General features: G+C 42.3%; 1 protein-coding gene across 1 annotated transcript in view; it reads right to left on the reverse strand.

The window, feature by feature from the left end:
- The window catches only part of KCNQ3 (potassium voltage-gated channel subfamily Q member 3), a 279,453-nt gene that overhangs the window by 11,312 nt on the left and 248,429 nt on the right, over positions 1-19,712 (reverse strand). The window contains exons 9-11 of the mRNA XM_032795047.2: positions 16,202-16,228; positions 3,130-3,317; positions 1,387-1,489 (exon numbers count right to left, since the gene is read on the reverse strand). Coding sequence (XP_032650938.1) covers positions 1,387-1,489; positions 3,130-3,317; positions 16,202-16,228 — 318 coding nt within the window. The remainder of the gene's footprint in view (positions 1-1,386; positions 1,490-3,129; positions 3,318-16,201; positions 16,229-19,712) is intronic.

Genomic DNA, 19,712 nt, shown 5'->3' on the forward strand with positions numbered 1-19,712 from the left:
GCCACAGGATCATGTGTCCATTCCTATCCTAGAAATGAGGGGCTTTCTGTGTGGAAGAATATGCGCAAAATTTCACATAAACATTTCTTGTAATTTTCAGCAGAAAATCTTAACAGAAGATTGTTTTCAAATTGTATTAAGAAAGCTTTGCTTGAAGAATGAAGATATTAAAATATCACGTACCAGACATATCCAAATGTCTATGTTCTATAATCAGCAAGAATATTGGGATAAATCATAAATATTGCAGATTGAAAAGACCTATTAGATGTTCTAGGCCATTGCATAGCATTGAAGGATTGTTCCCTATAGTATATAGGGAACTGTTCTGTCCTGTCTCATTTAATTTGGAACAATTTACCTAGGATTCTCCATCACTCAGAATTTTTAAATCAAGGATGGATGGTTTTCTAAAAGATCTGCTCTAGGGATTATTTTGGGGAAGTTCAATGGCCTGTGTTATATAGGAGGTCAGGCTCGATGATCACAATGGTCCCTTCTGACTTTAGAACCTATAAAAATGTCCCAGATAATGAGGCTTCCACCAATTTTCTAGAGAAATTATTTCACAAGCTAATAGATCTAATTGCCAGGAAGTTTATCCTGATATTTTGCTTACATTTTCCCTTTCTTAATATCGTCCTACTCATCCTCATTATATCCCTTAGTACCAACCTAAATAATTCCTCTGTGTTACTGGTGTTTAAATGCTTTAAATGTTTGTCAATTCATCATGCACTTCACTAATCAGTGCTTAACCAAGCTGCAAATACTGAGATCTTTTAATAGCTACTCAACTCTCTCTCCCCTCTCCCCAGCCACCAAACCATTTTGTTGTTATTTTTTGTTATCCCTGGAATTAGTCAAAATTCAGAATTTTTGTTGCATGGAAAATTCTGACATTTCAAAATTTCCTTTCATCGTGAATCAGAATGAAATGTTAATTCCCCACAAAAATGAAAATTCCAATCTTATTGAAACACTTCATTTCAATAAGGTCAAAGCACTTTATCATTTTGACATTTTATATGATAAATTATGCGATAATAATATAAAAGTAAAAGTCATAAAGTTAAAACAAAGCGTTTGGATGTTACTGAAGCAAAATGGTGATAATTTTTTGTTGACATTTCTTGTGAAATCAATGAGTTTTCACAAACCATTTTAATTATTGTCAAATCAGCATTTTCCTACAGAAAACTGTTCCATCTGAAAATTTTTGACTGGCTCTAGTTATCTCCCTTCCAAATACCTACTGTGATCTAACTCCCTACTCCATTTAAAGACCCAACAACAATGAACAACCTGGTGACATGATGCAGTGATTTCCTGTAGGCCAAGCATTAAAGGTCAAAGCCAGTACTGATGAGCATAAAAGAAATTTACCTGACAGCTCGGATGGCTGCCTTCAATGTGGGGATCATATCTTCCATGAGGAACTCATTACTGTAACCCCTATCTTCAGTCATGGGATCCCCTGTTCCTGCATCTGTAAAGTAGGTCAAACCCATGCATGCAAAAATCAGACCACAATTTACAGCATTTTTCAAAACAATATTAAACCAAGTAAGTAATATAAACTAATTTCAGTCAATAATCACCCATGAGAAGTTTCTTTGGTTACTTTGGCCAGCACTTATCCTCTGAAGAGGGTGATGCCCCCTGTGTCCTTCTACACCAGGCCAGGAGAATGCAAAGACATTTTGTGGTTTCAGAAAGTCTCCCAAAATTTTAGCCATTTCATGAACCATTTAGAGTTTTCCTTTTTGTCAGTTGGATTTAGGACCTCCCATTTTTGAGGTGTTTTTAAGAATAAGTTATTGCTGCAATAGTCTAGTGGGAAATGAAGATAGAGATCTTTTGGGCTTGATTCTATTCCGTAAGGTACAAATCTCTCCCTCCCACATGCTCCTGTGGCTACAAAGGCTCTCTGGGCAGTGTAACTGCTATGGTTCCCCTGCACAAAGTGGGACAGGATTTAGGGGGGACATATAAGTGAGGTGAGTCCCCTGCTTGGTGCAGATCCCCACCAAGATCCCCTGTGGCCTGGGGCAAGACGAAAAGTTCTGCTGTGTGGAGCTCCCTCCTTCAGGGGGTACACATTAGGGCAGAGGAGCGTTATCTCTGCTCTGCTGCCTTGAGGTGCTGTGATGATTCCTTCCCCCTTTCCCACGTGTGCATGCCTAGCATTTGGCACAGCTCTGGGCTGAGACGGTGGTCCTAAAATCAGAGGTTCCTTATAACTGAAATTATAATTTGCAAATTGCACTTGATAAACTGAGACCAACTGGGATTTGCATTTTACACCACTATAAACTGAGGGCCAAATTGAGCAGCAATGTAGGAGACGCCCAGGCACTAATCTGGACTCTGTTACACTGAGAATGCTTCAAAGGCAATTAAGTTGCTTGGACGTACTACATCTACTCTAACCATGTACAAGAGTCTGAGATGCTGTTACTAGCTTCCTAAGCAGCTGAAAGAAGGTGTGAGTAAAGCACAGCCGAGTCAGGCCGACTTTAACTCACAGAGTCTTATACCTCCTGTGAGTTGCTTTTCTTGCTACAGTTCTCTCTCAGGCAGGAGATAAGCCTCAATGGCCCAAGTTCACAGATGATGTGTAAGGAGCTGGGTGTCAAAGTTACACATTGGCCAGTTCAGAGAAGTCTATGTGAGCAAGTTTAGAGTGAGTTTAGGTTACTGCAACAAAAACACTGAGGGAATCTTAAAAAGAGCGCAGATTATACTAGCCTAGAGTGTCACTAGACTTTCCTAGATACACGCAATCACTGCCCCTGAGTTCCCATATTTCCACGCTGACTATAAGTGGGTTCCACTGAAAACATATCAATACAGAACATGGTTGGTTTTGAGGAATACATGCACTTTATTTTGAGCATTGCTTTGCTTGGATTCCAGCATTATTTTCCAAATCGTCCCCCAGTATTCCATAAATTGTCCATGCAAAGGCAAAGCATAGCTGTGTCTGCCCCAGATTATTTTAATTGTGTTGATTTGCTATTTTGTAGGTCATGAAGTCTCAAAAGGAGATGGATTAAAAAAAAAGCCCATGGTAACAAGGTGAAGGAATCTGGGAGGGTTAAAAATGAATTCATATAGACATGCTACCTTCTGAGCTTTGCCAAAAGGCGTACGCTTTCATTCGGAATGCAGTGCGAAAACGCTCCTTATTATTCAAGCCAACATTCTTAGGCTCTTTAGAAGGACTTTCTTCAATGGCATCTACGTTCAGAGGGGTAAATAGCTTTCCTTTAGTATTGGTACCACGAACCCGATCCAAGAGACCCAGCTTTTGGCTACAAAATAAGCAAAAGTGATCAATTTTCCTCCATTAATACAGACCAGTACACTTTAACTTGTTTTCATGATGCTGTTAATACATTAGATCCCAAATAAATGTTTCACATACAAAACGGACACTGCTGGAGCTATGGTAATACATCAGTGTCTTTGTAATCAACAACTAAACTCAGTCGAGAATTCACTGTTGGGGACGGGGCACTATATCAATGCAGCCAATGTTACCATCCTCTCTACCTAGTCTGTCACACTGCTTCTGCTCCATTAACCTGGCTGAAGTGCCAGCTTTCTTATTAAGAAGATAAACACCAATATTTAGCCAGTATCATTATCTGATGATAGGGAGAATTGGCCTTTTCAGTTCAATGCCTCTTTAAGTGCTGGGTGCCTGTTAGGCTATAAAATGAGCTGCCCGTGCATAGTGAGGATGAATGAGAAGTCTGAATGTGTGTTGGACTAAGAATACATTATTTTCAAAACAGCCCAGAACACAAAGACATTCCTAAGCAACTGCTCTGTACATGGCACTGCAGGACACCCAGTTCTCACCCATTTAATTCCAGTCAATATTCATGGTGGGGGAAATGAGGAGGGTGTCTTCTGACTGATAAGAATTTAAAGCATTCTGATGCCTTTCAGCCCTCTAGCAATTCATTTGGTTATCCTATTAGAATATTAATACCATGAGAATGTGTGTTCTTCAGGGGACACTCTGCAGCTGGACCCACACCAGCCCCTCCATGCTAACCTTTGGACTGGCACCTGTGATCTTTCTGCTGGCTGAAAGACTATATTGATAACCAAGAAGATTACTAAAACTTCTTACGGCAGCACGAAGTTATTTGCCACACGTCGTGCCCAGTGAAATATTGAATAGGTGTCAGATCCTAAATTGAAAGTATATTTGGCACTCCTCAGGGATTCTCCTGCAATTATTAAAGTATGGTGGTCAAGGTGTTGCTTGTGGGACAAATGCAGATCCATGAGTAACTGGACTACTCTTATCTTTACTAGGAGGTGTGGCTATTAAGACTATAGGAATGTAGGATATAGGTCTGGAAAGGGCTTCCTGGGTCACTAAGTCCAGTCCCCTGCTATCCCAGGTCATTCAGTCAGGCTACAGTCAGATCATACAATCAGTACACATTGTTCCACCTTGATTTGGACATTATTGCTAAGGGCAATTGCAGAATATTTCATTGTATCTAAATTATTGTGGCCCCCAACTATCTGTCTTATCTAAAGCTAATTGACCAATGGAATTGCTAAGGTGCCTATTACAATGATTTATGTCCTAGAGATATTGATATTATTTAAGAAAAATCTTTGTATGGTGATGAGTTTTAGAAGGATTGTTGGTTTTTTTTAACAGTATTGTCAATGTGAACACCGTATCTGTAGCCTAGTGAGATCACACAAATGCCTTGTCAGTCCCTTGTATTTTTATATGTAAAACAACAATGCAATGCATTATATAAAACTCCCCACAAAACCTGGCCACACCTTATAATTTCAGAGCAGAGATTAATGGCTACATAATTTTTTTTCCTATCAGTATGGACTGTTCCCATTGCTTCCTGTGTGTGGTGTGTAGTTACAGTCACACTGGTGATGAATGCCTGTATTTCTTTGCAAAAGCTAAAAGTAGTGCTGCAGATTGCAGCAGAGGCATTCAGAAAGTACATTCTTTGATCAGCTGGGGGGACAATTTGTTCCCTGTTGCAAATTAGAGCTCCCTTGGGGCTATTCTATGTTGCACTGGCTGTAACATCTCCCTTGAGGCCTGCCAGCCTACGATCACCAGAATGCAGCATGCTCAGACATCTAACTCAGGGAGGGTTTGAAAAAGCAGGGGAAACAAAGATAGTAAGATAGCTTGGATGAGTCATGCACGCACCTTGAGGGTTACACCACAGAGATTCTGTTTGCTTGTTCTCAGTTCTCAGAAGAAGCTGCTTTTGTGAAAGGCTTTAAAGGAGAAGAGGGTGTCATTGGCAGACCCCTCACAGAGGATTCTGGGAGTAGGGACTGAAAGGAAGAAGGCACAGAAGTGGGTTTGGGAGCCAGAGTGAGTTAGATGAGCAGCAGGGACTGAGCAATCATGGAGAAGTAAGACGCATCTGAAGCAGGGAACGAAGAGTTTGAATCTGATGCAGGAAGTAAAAGGTGAAGCTATTGAAGTGAAGTTATTTGAAATGGGCTGAGCAGGGTCAGAGCTGGGCAAGGCAGAGGATTTTTGCAGCACTGTTTTGGACAGATTGGAGAGAGGATGGGGTGAGATTCAAGAAGGAGGATGTTACAGCCGCCAGGGGATGAGAAGGTCAGATGGAAAGTGGTGCTGAAATGTTCAGAGCATCCTATGTGCATCAGATCTCCAGTGGAAGTAAGCTTCTCTCTCACCATATTAATAATGAAGAGCGAATTGCAAAAGCTAAAGAGGTTTACTTTGGGCGAACTGCCTAAGATTCAAAGCTGCATGCAGACCAAGTGCTCTAGTAAGTGAGATGCAGATGAAATGCAAACTCAGTGCCCAAAGTTAGGCACCTTAATAAGTGGCCTGATTTCAAATAATGCTGAGCCCTTGCAGGTCCCATGAACTGTGGGTGTTGAGCACCTCTAAAAATCAGCCCTCTTGATGCCTAGAGGTTGATTTAGTTGCAGCACTTTAGGCACTCCAGTTTGCATATTTTGGCCTGAGGTCACTAGCAAAGATGAGCCCAAGCAATGAAGTTTAGGTCAAGACATCCTCAAAGTTCACCTTGGTTTGGGCCCATCAACATTTTCCAAAACTCACTTTTGGTTGAGTCAAGACTGTGAGAAATTGCCATGTGAAGAATGAACTTTCTGGCAGAGGTGCTAGGGCAGGGGTAGGCAACCAATGGCACGTGCCGAAGGCAGCACATGAGCTGATTTTCAGTGGCACTCACACTGCCCAGGTCCTGGCCACCGGACCGGGGGGCTCTGCATTTTAATTTAATTTTAAATGAAGCTTCTTAAACATTTAAAAAACCTTATTTACTTTACATACAACAATAGTTTAGTTATATATTATAGACTTATAGAAAGAGATCTCCTAAAAATGTTAAAATGTATTACTGGCATGGGAAACCTTAAATTAGACTGAATAAATGAAGACTTGGCACACCACTTCTGAAAGGTTGTAGACCCCTGTGCTAGGGTGACCAGATAGCAAGTGTGAAAAATCAGGATGGGGGTAGGGGCTAATAGGTACCGATATAAGAAAAAGCTCCAAATATTGGGACTGTCCCTCTAAAATTGGGACATCTGTCACCCTAAGAGGTGCTGAGTGCAGAAGAAGGCAGAAAGTGGCAGAGATTGTGTGGTCGGGGGACTTCTTCAAATTTCCATAGAGGGCCAGAGGAAGCCTCATTCTGAAGAGTGGAGGGAGGAAAATGTGTTGGAACTGGGCATGAACTATATGTTGGCTATGTATAGCCTCCTTGTCCATCTCAGCTCCTCAGGCCTGCCTAGATACATGATAGGCTCCCTGCCTTACAATTCAAATGGCACACAGTGTTAATTGGGCATTCCTCTTAACGCACACAAAAGGGTTCTACTATATTATTTCTGGTTTGCAGCTGGAGAAGTAACTTGCTCAAGGCCACAGGAGGAGTCCTTATTGCATATGGAACTTCAGAGTTCTTAAATTGTACTAACTGAACTAAATACCAGCTTCCTTAAGACAGCAGGTGGAAGCATTAGCCAGACCAATGCTGTGAGAGTGTGACCACAAGGAAATGGAAGTGTATTGGGACAGAGCTACAGTACAAAGGAACCAGAAAGCTTATCTCAAGATTTATTCTAAATTTGGAGCTAGGAATCCCTGCACTGGTTGTCTCAAAACAGGATTCCTTGCTTTTTCACACCTCCCTTCTGGAATGTAGGTCAAAATCTTCCTCCCTACTCAGCATGGCAGATGGCTTATTTGCAGCAAAGATCTCAACTGCATATGTCCACAAGACATTTTCTCTATTTTATTTATGCTAAATAATCTAATCCTAAATCATTCCCAGATTCTTCTTATATGCCAGAATTCTACCCTTTGAATCCATGAGCAGAATAATGCTCCTGCACTTTTATTTTTAAGGCCTTTATTTTGATTCATTCTCCAGTATTTTAAGTTGAAATCTGATGGAGAACTTTCAAGCTAATAGCAACACTTGCTACAATATTAAGCAATTACACAGCAGATACTGATATTCATGTCCGAACAAGGGCAATTACAGCAGTACAGTACTCAGGAAATCATGCGTCAATTTCACTTGAGAAAAATGTTGCTCAGTTTACAGTGCATTGTGTACTAAAACTCTCTGGATTTCTTTCCAGATAAAAAATCGTCAGCAGACAAAGAGTGGGCTTTATTCTCATTTCCAGCAGATGAAATTTGGATCTATTAAAACAAAGACCTAGAAACATTTTATCTTATTACATGATCACAGCATGTCCATGACTCAGTATCAAAGTATTAAAACATGCAGAGATCACATCGCTCTTCATAAGTATGACTAGGGCAGTGGATCCCACATACTCAAACAGGTATGGCTACTGGTAGAGCTCGGGCTTCTGGCATTGGTATTGGAGTGTTTTTTGTCCCCTTGGCATGTGGTTCCATGGCAAATCCCTCTTACACGAAATTCTGATTCTGGGGTGGAACCTTTAACAACTTTCATGGCAAATCCTAAACATGAAGTGGTTACAGAATGAGGACCTTCGTGACAAACCTGTGGAGCACCATCAATGCCCACCTCCCACTCAATCGTGTGCACTCTAAGCTGTGATGGAATCTGAACTGCTCCAAACTTCTGACTTGTGCTGCTAAGCACAGACCCAAGTTAAATGCACTTACGCTCCATAGTGATTCATATGAAACTGCTGAAAGGGAGGCAAGCTGATGTGCAGCACAGAGGCTCAGCACAAAGGCCAGATGCTCAGTTCATTGATACAGAAAAATTCTGCCCTCCAATTCTCACTTGCAACTTCCACTGACTTCGGTGTGAATCGTGCTGGAGTTTCTGAGAGTGGAATGTGGTTGTTGAGTTTATGAGGAAGGATTGGGGGTCACTGGGTGCTGCAGTTGAGGTTTTACACTCACCCTAGAAGGGTGGGAACCACTGAACTATAAGATTAGTTCCAGAAACTATCATACAAGACAATAATGCAGTTTCATCCTGTTATGCAAGTCAGACACTCCTTTCTCTGGGATGGTTTTTGTTTTGTTCTGTGGGGTTTTTTTGCACCTAATACTGGAGTTCCATAAACTCACAATATTTGTGCAACAATGAAAAAAACCAAAGTGATAATCCTTACAATGGATCAAATATAACCCCCCTCCTATATTTATAATTTTAATCTCCAAAAATAAAACACAATCTAATAAAATAAAATAAAAAGATCCAGTCAGGAACTCTTCTAATACATTTTTTTTAAAAGTTTTGTAATAATATTTTTAGATTCGTTTTGCAGCTCAAATAACTGGAAGCGCAAGGCAGTCATGCTTACACCAATTTTTACTACATTAGCAATCGTATCTTACATGGGTGAGGTTAGCTCTAGGGCGTCAAACTTGTATTGCATTAGCTTATGGAGACATGTAACAAGTCAGATTTTCAAAAGCACTTAGCTTTGGCCTAACTCAGCTCCCACTGAAGTTAATAGGATATTGATGTCAATAGGTCAACACTGAGTCCTGAAAAATCCATCCTCAGTTAATGCTCCAATATATCAAAAGCCTTCTGTAAATTGTCTTAGGCCTGGTCTACACTACGCATTTAAACCGAATTTAGCAGTATTAAACCGATTTAACCCTGCACCCGTCCACACAACGAAGCCCTTTATATCGATATAAAGGGCTCTTTAAACCGATTTCTGCACTCCTCTCCGACGAGGGGAGTAGCGCTGAGATCGGTATTGCCATGTCAGATTAGGGCTAGTGTGGCCGCAAATCGACGGTATTGGCCTCTGGGCGGTATCCCACAGTGCACCATTGTGACTTCTCTGGAAAGCAATCTGAACTTGGATGCACTGCCCAGATAGACAAGGAAAAGCCCGTGATTTGAATTTCCATTTCCTGTTTGCAGCGTGGAGCTCTGAATCTGCACGGTGGCCATACAGTCAAATCCAAAAGAGCTCCAGCATGGACCATAACTGGAGATACTGATCTGATTGCTTTATGGGAGACAATCTGTTCTTATTAAGAGCTCCATTAACAGAAGACGAAATGCCAAAGCATTTGAAAAAATTCCTCCAGGGCTACTGATACAAGAGTCCCACAGCACAGTGCTGTGTGAAAGCGTAAACGGAAAGCCAAAGATCAATGGAACGCTCATGGAGGAAGGAGGGGGGACTGAGAGACACCCAGTTATCCACATGTCCGCCAGTCTCGAAGCATTTGCATTCTTGGCTGAGCTCGGCCCATGCCTGAAGGGTCAAAAAACATTTTCCTAGGTGTTTCAAAGGGTATATGTTCATCAATTTACAACTCTCATCCCCGAAAGAAAGGAAAAAGAACGTTTCTCCATGCCTTTTTCATCATGTCACCTATGTCTACTGCATGCTGACTGGTAGACGGGGTGCTGCAGCGCTGAACACCAGCATCCCCTTCCTGGTGGCAGATTGGTAACAAATAATGACATGCTATCCATCATCATCACAGCCCGTTGAGTGCTCCTTGCTGGCCTTGGTAGGTGGCCGTGGGTGCCTGGTAAAAATGGGAATGATCCCGGTCGTTCGAGATGGTACAGAACAGATGGTTAATCATCCTCATCATAGCAAACTGGAGGCTGAGCTCTATCAGCCCCCCACCTTTATCTAAACAAAAGATTCTGTACTGTGGACTATCATAGGCAGCGGGTGGCTGTGCTCCTCTCTCCGCACCTTAATCACAGCAAGCTGGAGGCTTCCTCCACTCATTTTATCTCTAAGTCAGATCTTTTCTTATCCTGCCATTCTTTATTACTTCATCACACAAATGGGGGGACACTGCCACGGTAGCCCCAGGAGGGTTGGGGAGGGGAAGCAACGGGTGGGGTGTGCAGGGCAGCACCCCATAAGATAGACATGCAGAGCTCAATCATTCTGCGGGAACTCTGGGGCTCATGACATGGAGCGGCTGTTGCTCTCTGGTCTCTAGTAGACTGCCCATATTCTAGGCAGGACTGACTCTATTTTTAGACAAAACATAAAGAAGGGAATGACCCGAGGAGTCATTCCCATTTTCGTCCATGCGCCCCTGGCCGACCTCAGTGAGGCCAGCCAGGAGCACCCTTGACAGCAGCAGATGGTACAGAACGACTGATAACTGTCATCTCATCACCAATTTACAATGGCAGACGGTGCAATAGGGATGGTAACCGCCTCTGCTACCTTGCAAAGGCAAAGGAATGCTGTTGTGTAGGACTGCAGTACCACGTCTTTCAGCAGCATCCAGTACACAAACGGTGACCGTGATAAGGCAAAACAGGCTCCATGGTTGCCAGGCTATGGCGTCTGCCAGGGCAATCCAGGGAAAAAGGGCGTGAAATGATTACCTGCAGTTGCTTTCACGGAGCAAGGATTGAGTAATGACATTTACCCAGAATCACCCCCGACACTGTTTTTGCATTGGGATCTCAATCCAGAATTCCAATGGGTCGGGAAGACTGCGGGAACTATGGGATAGCTACGGGATAGCTACCCACAGTGCGACGCTCCGGAAATCAACGCTAGCCTCGGTACATGGACGCACACCGCCGAATTAATGTGCTTAGTGGGGCCGCGTGCACTCGACTTTATACAATCTGTTTTACAAAACTGGTCTATGTAAAATCGGAATAATCCCGTAGTACAGACATATCCTTAGTGATCACCCTTCCAAAGTACTTCCAAACATCAGCCAATTAATCCTCAACACACCTCTTTGAGGAAAGATATGACATTCTGCATAAGGGGAAACTCGGAGAAAACACTATATTTAGCCCTAAAATAATCAAGGACAACTCCTCCTGATAACTCACACCTATGCTTAAGGAGCCAGGACTAGAATCCTAATTCATGAGGTCCAAAATTGCAGATTTCTAACATGTAAGCTATAGAAAAATACCTTTAGCTACTAGTGGTAGTAGTAAGTCCCTCATCCTCTCGGTATGTCAGCCACCAGAGAGCAACACCCTTCACGCACAAAGCCAGTACATCATAGATCCTTCCATTAGCACCCTGCGGGCCCACTTATTCTGAGAGGTTCTGAGCACTTCTTGGGAGGCGCTCAGCAGCTTGAAGGCTTGGGTCATCTAGGCTGTTTTCATGTTGGGAGGTGAGGGGAAGGATGGATGGAAGAAGAATTAATGAGCTATAGCAGAATGATAAAAAATTGTGAGGATAAAATAAAATGCTTGACAATTTAGGTAAAAATCAGTTTCCACAATAATGCATCTAGGGGAAGTCTCATCTTCTGCGTGAGCTAGAATTGTCTGGAACAGAGTGCGGCCAAGCTAAGGACAAAGCAGGGGCCCAAGCTGAGCTGGGGAGCAGAGCCTTGCCAGCCAGAGGCGCCAGAAAGGCAGGCCAGGGAGCTGGAGGCAGAACAGCAGCAATAGTGCTGAGGCAGAGTGGTAGAGCTGGAGCTGAGGCAGAGTGGAGACAGGTGCGGTGAGCAGCTGGGGAGAGCAAAGGGGACCCTGGACAGTGGGCCCAGCACAAAGAGACGTCCCCAGCCAAGAGGCCCAGCAGACCAGACTTGGAGGGGGATTGTAACCCCGTCAGGGCGGGTGTGATGCTGGGAAGAAGGGTCCTGCCACCTAAATAAAGCCTGAGGGTATGTGGCCGCTGCCAGAGCAAGTGTCCAACCCGCAGCATCCCTGCAGCACAGCTTGGGCCTCAGGAGGGGGCCTGGGACTTGTGAGAAACAGACTGAACTTCCCTGACATTTCAGAGACGATGGTTGTGACGTCCCCGTGCCACAGAGAGGGATGATGTGTTTTCCTTTATTTTTTTCCTTATTTTTTTAAATTGGTTGCTGTTCAATAAATTGTATTTGCTTTGAACTGTATGTAATGATCAGTAGGACAGGGAAGCACCCAGTGCAGAGAGAGTACCCCGGAGTGGGGACACTCTAGCCCCTTCCCTAAGTGACCATGAAAAGGTTGGGGGTCGAGTCCCCCAGGAATCCTGGGCCCAGCCTTGCTGCAGTTACGAGGACTCTGCCACATAGGAGAGTGAAATGGGAGCCCTTGAGGTCAGGCAGGCCTCTGGGTAAAGGGAGTGGGAGCGAGGACTCAGATCCTTTCACTCGTCCATTTCACCATGATAGTGTATAAGCCACGATAGTTCCCCACAATAGCGGGACCATTCCCCCGCTTACACTCAGAACACCTTCCCAATGGAGCTAAACCCTCAAGAAAAGCCTGAGTCAACAGACAGGCCTTGCAATGCACCCTGGAGAAGAACAGAACTAGGCTATGTCAGACAAAGGGGGAGAAGTGAATTCATCTTTCTACAGCAAAATTTCTATATGATAATCATAGTAACTAGCAACCCAGTATTTAAGGTGCTAGAGGAATGAAAGGCAGGTGAACAAGACTTCTGGCATGAAGCCATAACCTGGTAAATCCTGACTAGAGATGAATTAAGAGAATGGGCTAAATGCTGCCTTGTAGAGTATGTACCATCTATGGGTGAGGAACTGTTTTTCATAGAGCAGCAGCAACATGCATGGCAGAGTTGAATCTACCAGGAAGGCATACCCAGCACTCGTACCAGAGTCCCATCTTTCCTGTCAGCATCAACTATCCTATCCTGTGCCAGCACCAGGGACCATGGACAATCAGGCCTGCTTTTCATCCAACCACAACACATAACTGCATGGTTTTACCCTACATGGAAGGTGAGATCCAGTAAAACTTTGGGGTGCCATAAAAATTGTATCAGCCTTCTCCCCTCACAGACACTTTCATGCAGCCTCACTAGTGGATACGTTCCTCTTCCCTCTACAGTCTGCCCGGTGGCCCTTTCCTTTCCTCCCCAAATAGTCCACCCTAAATAGTCACATACAGCTGTGAGTCTATCGCACCACTGGGCCCAGATTGCAAGAGTCTTGTCTTAAACCACTGCTGCACCTGACTAATATTCTATTTGTTCATGGAAATGAAAGACAATACTGAATTTATATCAGAGTGTGTGTGTGTGCATGCGGACGCACATGTATGTATTATATCTACTCTCACTGAAATCATATGGAGCTTTGCTGTTGAGTTCAGTGGGCAGAGAATAGAGATTTTAAAAACTATTGTTCATCACCCAACCTTGCCTCAGTTTTAGTCTATATACTAGTTATTTATTCTTAGCTCCTCTTCAACAGGCACAGCTCAACTCCTCATACTTCCCCTGCACTCCAAAACTCAAACAATACACTTTGCTTCTACAACAGAACTTCATGGCTGCCAGATACTGGAGACACAAACACTTTTTGTGCCACTCCATGTACTAAGAAAGCATGCCTTCATCATTTGTTTCTATGAAATGTGAAAGGGAGACAGCAGTGTAATATAAATTATAATATCCTTTATTAAATCTAATTGTAAGCAGAGTCAGGATGAGCTCTACCCTGACATCTGGTGGTGAATTGTGGCGAGTTGTGGAAAAGAACTACGGGGGCTGATCTTGTTGGCATAGGCACACCTACCCTGCCTAGCATGAACTCACAGCAGCCCAAATGGTCACTTCGGCTGCTATGGGATCCCCGGTTTCTCTATTATTGGGGCAGGAAGAACACCCTGTTATCCTGATTATGTGAATCAGGGACAATGAAACTGTTTTAGGCCAGAGGGACTTGCCATCAACTAAGTAGCACTTGCTAGACAAGGGACATGGGTTCCAAAACCTGATGAATTGAGAGAGAGAGAGAGAGGTTGGGGGGAGGTATTTGCACCTGATGGTATGGGTCCCTTTTGAGGGCCTGAAATGCCAATTGCACCTCTTCCTCTCTCTACTGTGGAATATCAGAATATTTTAATTCTATTAGGAGTCTAGTTACAGGCTGCTGAGCTGAATTAATGTTGGGCAATGGTACACCAGCACTGAGGCTCCCCTACTGCAAGCTGAACTCACTAGAGAGCTAAAATCACTAACAGCTGAAATCACTGAGTGCTGTGGGGGGAGGGGGCCTGAAGCTATGTTGCTGAGTGGGTAGTGGAGTGGAGCAGTTTGTGGTATGACTGGAGCAGCTTGTGGGACAGCTGGTGGAGTGGAGTGGCTGGTGGAGCAGCTTGTGGTGAAGGCTGCAGCAGAACCCCATTGAGAGGTGGGGCAGTTGGCCTTGAACAACGTAAGGTGCCCCTTAACACTACTGTGCCCCCCCCCGCCCGCTCTCGCCTGGGAGGTAAAATTCTGCAGATAAACTTTTGAACTCTGGGGCTGCACTGACCAGGGACAGAGATTTTTGGGTTGTTGGACTTTTGGGACTTCGGGTGATCTTTTGGGTTGCTGAACTTAAGACCCTGAGGGAAAAAGGATACTGCCAAACTTACCTGGGGGTGGGTCTTTTGCTCATGGTTTGTGTTTGAATCCTGTTTGTGGTGTTTCCACAACATAATGCTGCATTGTTTCCCTCCTTTATTAAAAGGATTTTGCTATACTTAGACTCCGTGCTTGCGAGAGGGGAAGTATTGCCTCTTAGAGGTGCCCAGGGGTGGTGGTATGTAATTGTCCCAGGTCACTGGGCGGGGGCTCGAACCGGTTTTGCATTGCATTATTGAAACCAAACCCCTAGATATTGAACCCGGCCCTTGTTGCTGCCAACTCAGACGGGCAGAAGGGTTACATAATTAAAAAGATGAGCAAGTCACTTAGCAATTTCAATTGTGTTAATTGTAATAGAACAATTAGCAGTCAGACAAGAAGCTGTCATACTGACAGCATCATGGGGCCTGATCCAAAGTCTACTGAGGTCAATGAGAACTGCACACACCTGCCTATTTTTCTGGAGGGGTTCAATACTCCTTTCCCTGTGCTGGCTGGCAGTAATGATTGCAAGATCAGTAACCATTCTGCTGAAGAAGGCTATTGTTTCAAAAGAAACCACAGTCTAGGGAAACAAAGGATCCTGGGGTAATATTTTCAAAAGCACCAAAATGACTTAGGAGCCAAAGTCCTACTGAGAGTCTGAGTGACTTAACTGCTTTTGAAATTTTTATTCCTGGTGTACATGTGGTTTCCTAGTGTGTTTAAGGAGCTGCAGTCTGACTCATATCACATCCCTACTCACTGAAGAAACCTTACTTCTTTTCAGTAGGGATCTGCTCCAAAGCCCACCAAAGTCAATGGGACTCTACCATTGGGAATGCCAATGGATTTTACATCAAACCCTAAATAAGAGAGGTGTTTTTTTTTAAGAACTGTCAAGGGACTTTAGTAACACTGTTCGTCCATCTTAGGATTTCATTACACCTGTTCTCAAGGAGCTTGTGAACATAGTGAATTACAACAATCATGATTTCTCATATCAAGATATTGCAGTGTTATTAACCAGCAATGTTAGTTAGAAGACCCAAATTCTCCTAATAACAACCTGAATGCTAAGCCACGGTTCTACCGCATAGTCTAACACAAGTCTATTTAGGCCAATCCTTAGATGTAAACAACTAGTTAGGTTAGTTACAAAATTCCATAGTGCCGTACATTTTGTACACATCATATCTTTGGATCCATTATTAAAGGAAAGAATAAAGGAAGCACTCAGGAATACATTGTTTAATTGTTTTTAATTAATATTTACAGTGTTAATATCATTTTTTGTTAGTGGCATGTGAGCCTAAAAAGAAAACATTAACCATGAGGAATTCTTCAACAATGATATTAAAGCAAGAATATAATCATGACAGTTACATACCTGGCAGTACCATCCAATTGCTCTTTTCTTTTGGGGAAAAGAAGAGCGAAAGCAACAGGAAAAAGCAAAGAGAGAAGAAGTGTGTGTTAAATTCAGAAGTTTTCTTTCTGGCATTGCTGCAGAGCAGTGGTTCTCATCTTTTCCATACTGCAACCCCGTGTTACAACGGAAAAAGCTCTGGCATTCTCCTCTCAACTAGCCATAAAGAAAACAAACCTGTTTATGACCCTTATGTTGAGGACCCAGACTTCAGTGAACAGTTAAGTTCCACATTTCACTTCAATTATAAAGTCCTCCAGGTAGGCTTGCGCAGATAGGCAAGCTTGACATCACACCACTGAGTCAAAACTCCCAATGATCACCTGCTCCACTAAGGGAGCTGAGAATTAGCATTTTGAACAAAACACTGAGCTCAAGGACCTCTTTGGAAATGGTTGAATTTTTTCAATGGGCAGTGTGGAAAGAGAGACTGGAGTAGTAGGGAGACAAATGAGAAGAGTAGAAAAATTAACGAAGTCCTAAATCAGTGATAACCCCATAACTGGAACAAACTCTACGTGTATCCACCGTAGGCACAATGCTGCATTAGGAGGGATAGATAGTAGAGAGTAATTGTAATGGCACTTTTAATCTATAGAGCTCAATGTGAGGAAAGATTATTATCCCCATGCACGGGCAAGGAAATTGAGGAAGAGAAAAGCTCATACTCAGGTCTGCAGAAGTCTGCAAAGGTTTACATTAATTTGGGGTGTTCCTGGTTTTTGGCACCTAAACTCAGAGAACAGATTTGAAAACAAAACAATCAAGAAAAAAATCTGACCCCCACTTCTCAAAAAGAAAAAAAAGTGTTTTTCATGAACTCTCTCCACTACAATATCCTATCCTCAGCTAATGGCTGAAAAGGGATACAATTATAAAAATCACTTAGCCCTTCCCCCTGGATTCATTAGACAATTAAATAGCTCCACTTACAAAAGGTCAACATTAGTTCAGTTAATTATTCTGGTCTACATGGGTTCTGATACCTCACCCATCGTTGTGATGTCAGAACACTCTGGACAATACAGTTCAAGAGGGAGGGAAAAGAATCCTCAGTATTAACAAAAACCTTAAATATAAAAGAATACTGTCAGTTCTGTGCACGTCAGTCAACTATTCCCAAGATCTCCTATAAAATCCAGGTTACAAGTGCCCTCAGGATACACAAAGCTGCTCCTGAGATGTCATGCTGGGTAAAATCCAGAATACTACAAAAGAAATTGACTCCATAATAGACTCTTAATTTTCCCTTTTGTTAAAAGCCAATTTCTGCTCATTCTCCCATTTCAAAGAGGACTAGATCAAAGTTAACTAACAGACTGCTAATGTGCATCAACAGAGTCCACATAGACAATTAGTCTGCAGATTCTGCGAGGCAGATTCACACCCCCACTCACCACAAACTGTTTGTGTAGACAAGCCAACAGAAGGAAAGAAAAGAAAAAAAGATCAAAGGCCTGTTCATCAGGTAGATTTTTCCCAGCTTGTTTCCCAGCTGTGCGATTCCACAAAGCCCTTTCTAAAAGCAGGCTCCCTACTTACCAGGGTGGATAACAATTAACAATTTTAAAAAAATCATAGTTCTTATATTTAAATTGGATTTTTTTAATTTAAATTGGATTTCTTTGATAAAATGTTTTTTGAGGGAAAAAACCTATCTAAAGATAGTTTTAATTCAGGTACATTATAGCTCAAAGATATCTCATCATGGAATAGGGATTATAAATTCTAATTCTATAGTATGAGACAATATATTCATGTAATATTTAAGGAAAGTTTTGTAATTGAGTTCCAATATAGTTCATGAATTAGTGACCCAATTTTATGGGGTTCCAGGGGCTTCTGTATAGATTATTTAGGTTACTCTTTCTATCTACCCAATGAGACTCAGTGCTCAGTCTAGAAGATACAATCAGAGATGCTTAATTTTGCAGTTCTCAAACTGTGAATTTGTGTCTCCAGAAGTAACATGTTTGTTAACAGCAAAAATGTTTTTAAATAAATAAATAATATATAGAGGTGAGAAATAACAGACCTCAACCCTATTGTCCCCCTGCAAATTTGTGTACAGAGTCGATCCCTTACCTCTCTTTAAAAGTGCAAAGTTTCAAAAAGTTCAATGAATAGAAGATTGTTAGGGGAGGAATAGATCTGGACAAGGTGAAATCTGGAAATAAATGTGAGAAGGGAGGGAGGTAACTGAAACAAAAGTGAAACTGAGCAGCATATTCCAGAAGTCTTGGTGTCTTTCTGAGTTCATTGATTTGAGATCTACCATAGCATTCTCTGACTAGAAGGAAAAACCTATAATGGCAGCAGGCTGTTAAAGAGACCCAGTTTGGGAATATTTTAATGAAGTTTCTCCACCTCTGGGTAAGACAGGCATGCGTGCAAAATGCAAACAGTGCAACAAAGAAATTCAAGGCCTGGTTTCCCAAATGAAACAACAGCATGAGAAGTGTTCCTTCTCAGGAGGAAGCTGCATTGAAGATGATGAAAGGAACATGTCTGAACATGCAGGATCTCCAGGTTGGTAAACTTTTTTATTTCATACTTGTTTCTTAAGGACTGCCTGTCTTTTTTCTGGACTATTCTTGAATTCTCATGTTTGAGCAAAAAATATAGTTGTTACTCTATGGTACTATCATTTTAGATGCAGTTGTAATAAAAATAAATAGCTGACAGGCAGATCTTCCTTTTACAATTTCATCTTTAAAGTAGTACTGTGCATCAGTGAATGCAATGAATAATACTAAATGAGCAGTATGACAATAATAATTAACTGCACTGACTTATTTTGCTTAGGGGAATCCATCATCAACATATAGGATTCTGAAGACTATCCACCTTCAAGATCACCATAATTTTCTATAGTTTCAGAGTTATTTTCTTCCTTTGGACTAATTCATTCCAAATTGAAAAATAATTCTACACTGGCAGAAGAAGTTATTGCTGTTAAAAGTGAGATTATCACTTCAACAGTCTCTGAATCCAAGTGCTTAAGAGACTTCCACCAGTTCACTGGTGTGACTTTTTTTAAAACATCATCAGCAAACATATTTGCTGAATGGTTCACCCTTAGCTCTGAAGTTTATTATAGTTGGCATTATGGAGGGAAGATTGCAGGAAGTCCATGTCACAGCCAACTCCTCTTCTTCAGCAGTTAAGGTTTGACTCTGGTACTGAGTATTTAGAATATCTGCAAGAAAATGAGCTGGAGATAGTACTTGTCCCATTCATTTTTTAATGCTTGTAATTTAACTCTGTCATTGCATATTTCTCTTTTTAAGAGCTCACTCAGTTCCTTCCAAATTTCAAACAGTGTCAGTAATAAAAGGGCTATTTCCTCACTTTAGGGATAGTTCAGTGGTTTGAGCATTGGCCTGCTAAACCCAGGGCTGTGAGTTCAATCCTTGAGGGGACCACTTAGAGATCTAGGGCAAAAATCAGTACTTGGTCCTGCTAGTGAAGG

This window comes from Chelonoidis abingdonii, chromosome 2 (genome assembly GCF_003597395.2).
Source record: "Chelonoidis abingdonii isolate Lonesome George chromosome 2, CheloAbing_2.0, whole genome shotgun sequence".
Taxonomy (NCBI): Eukaryota; Metazoa; Chordata; order Testudines; family Testudinidae; genus Chelonoidis; species Chelonoidis abingdonii.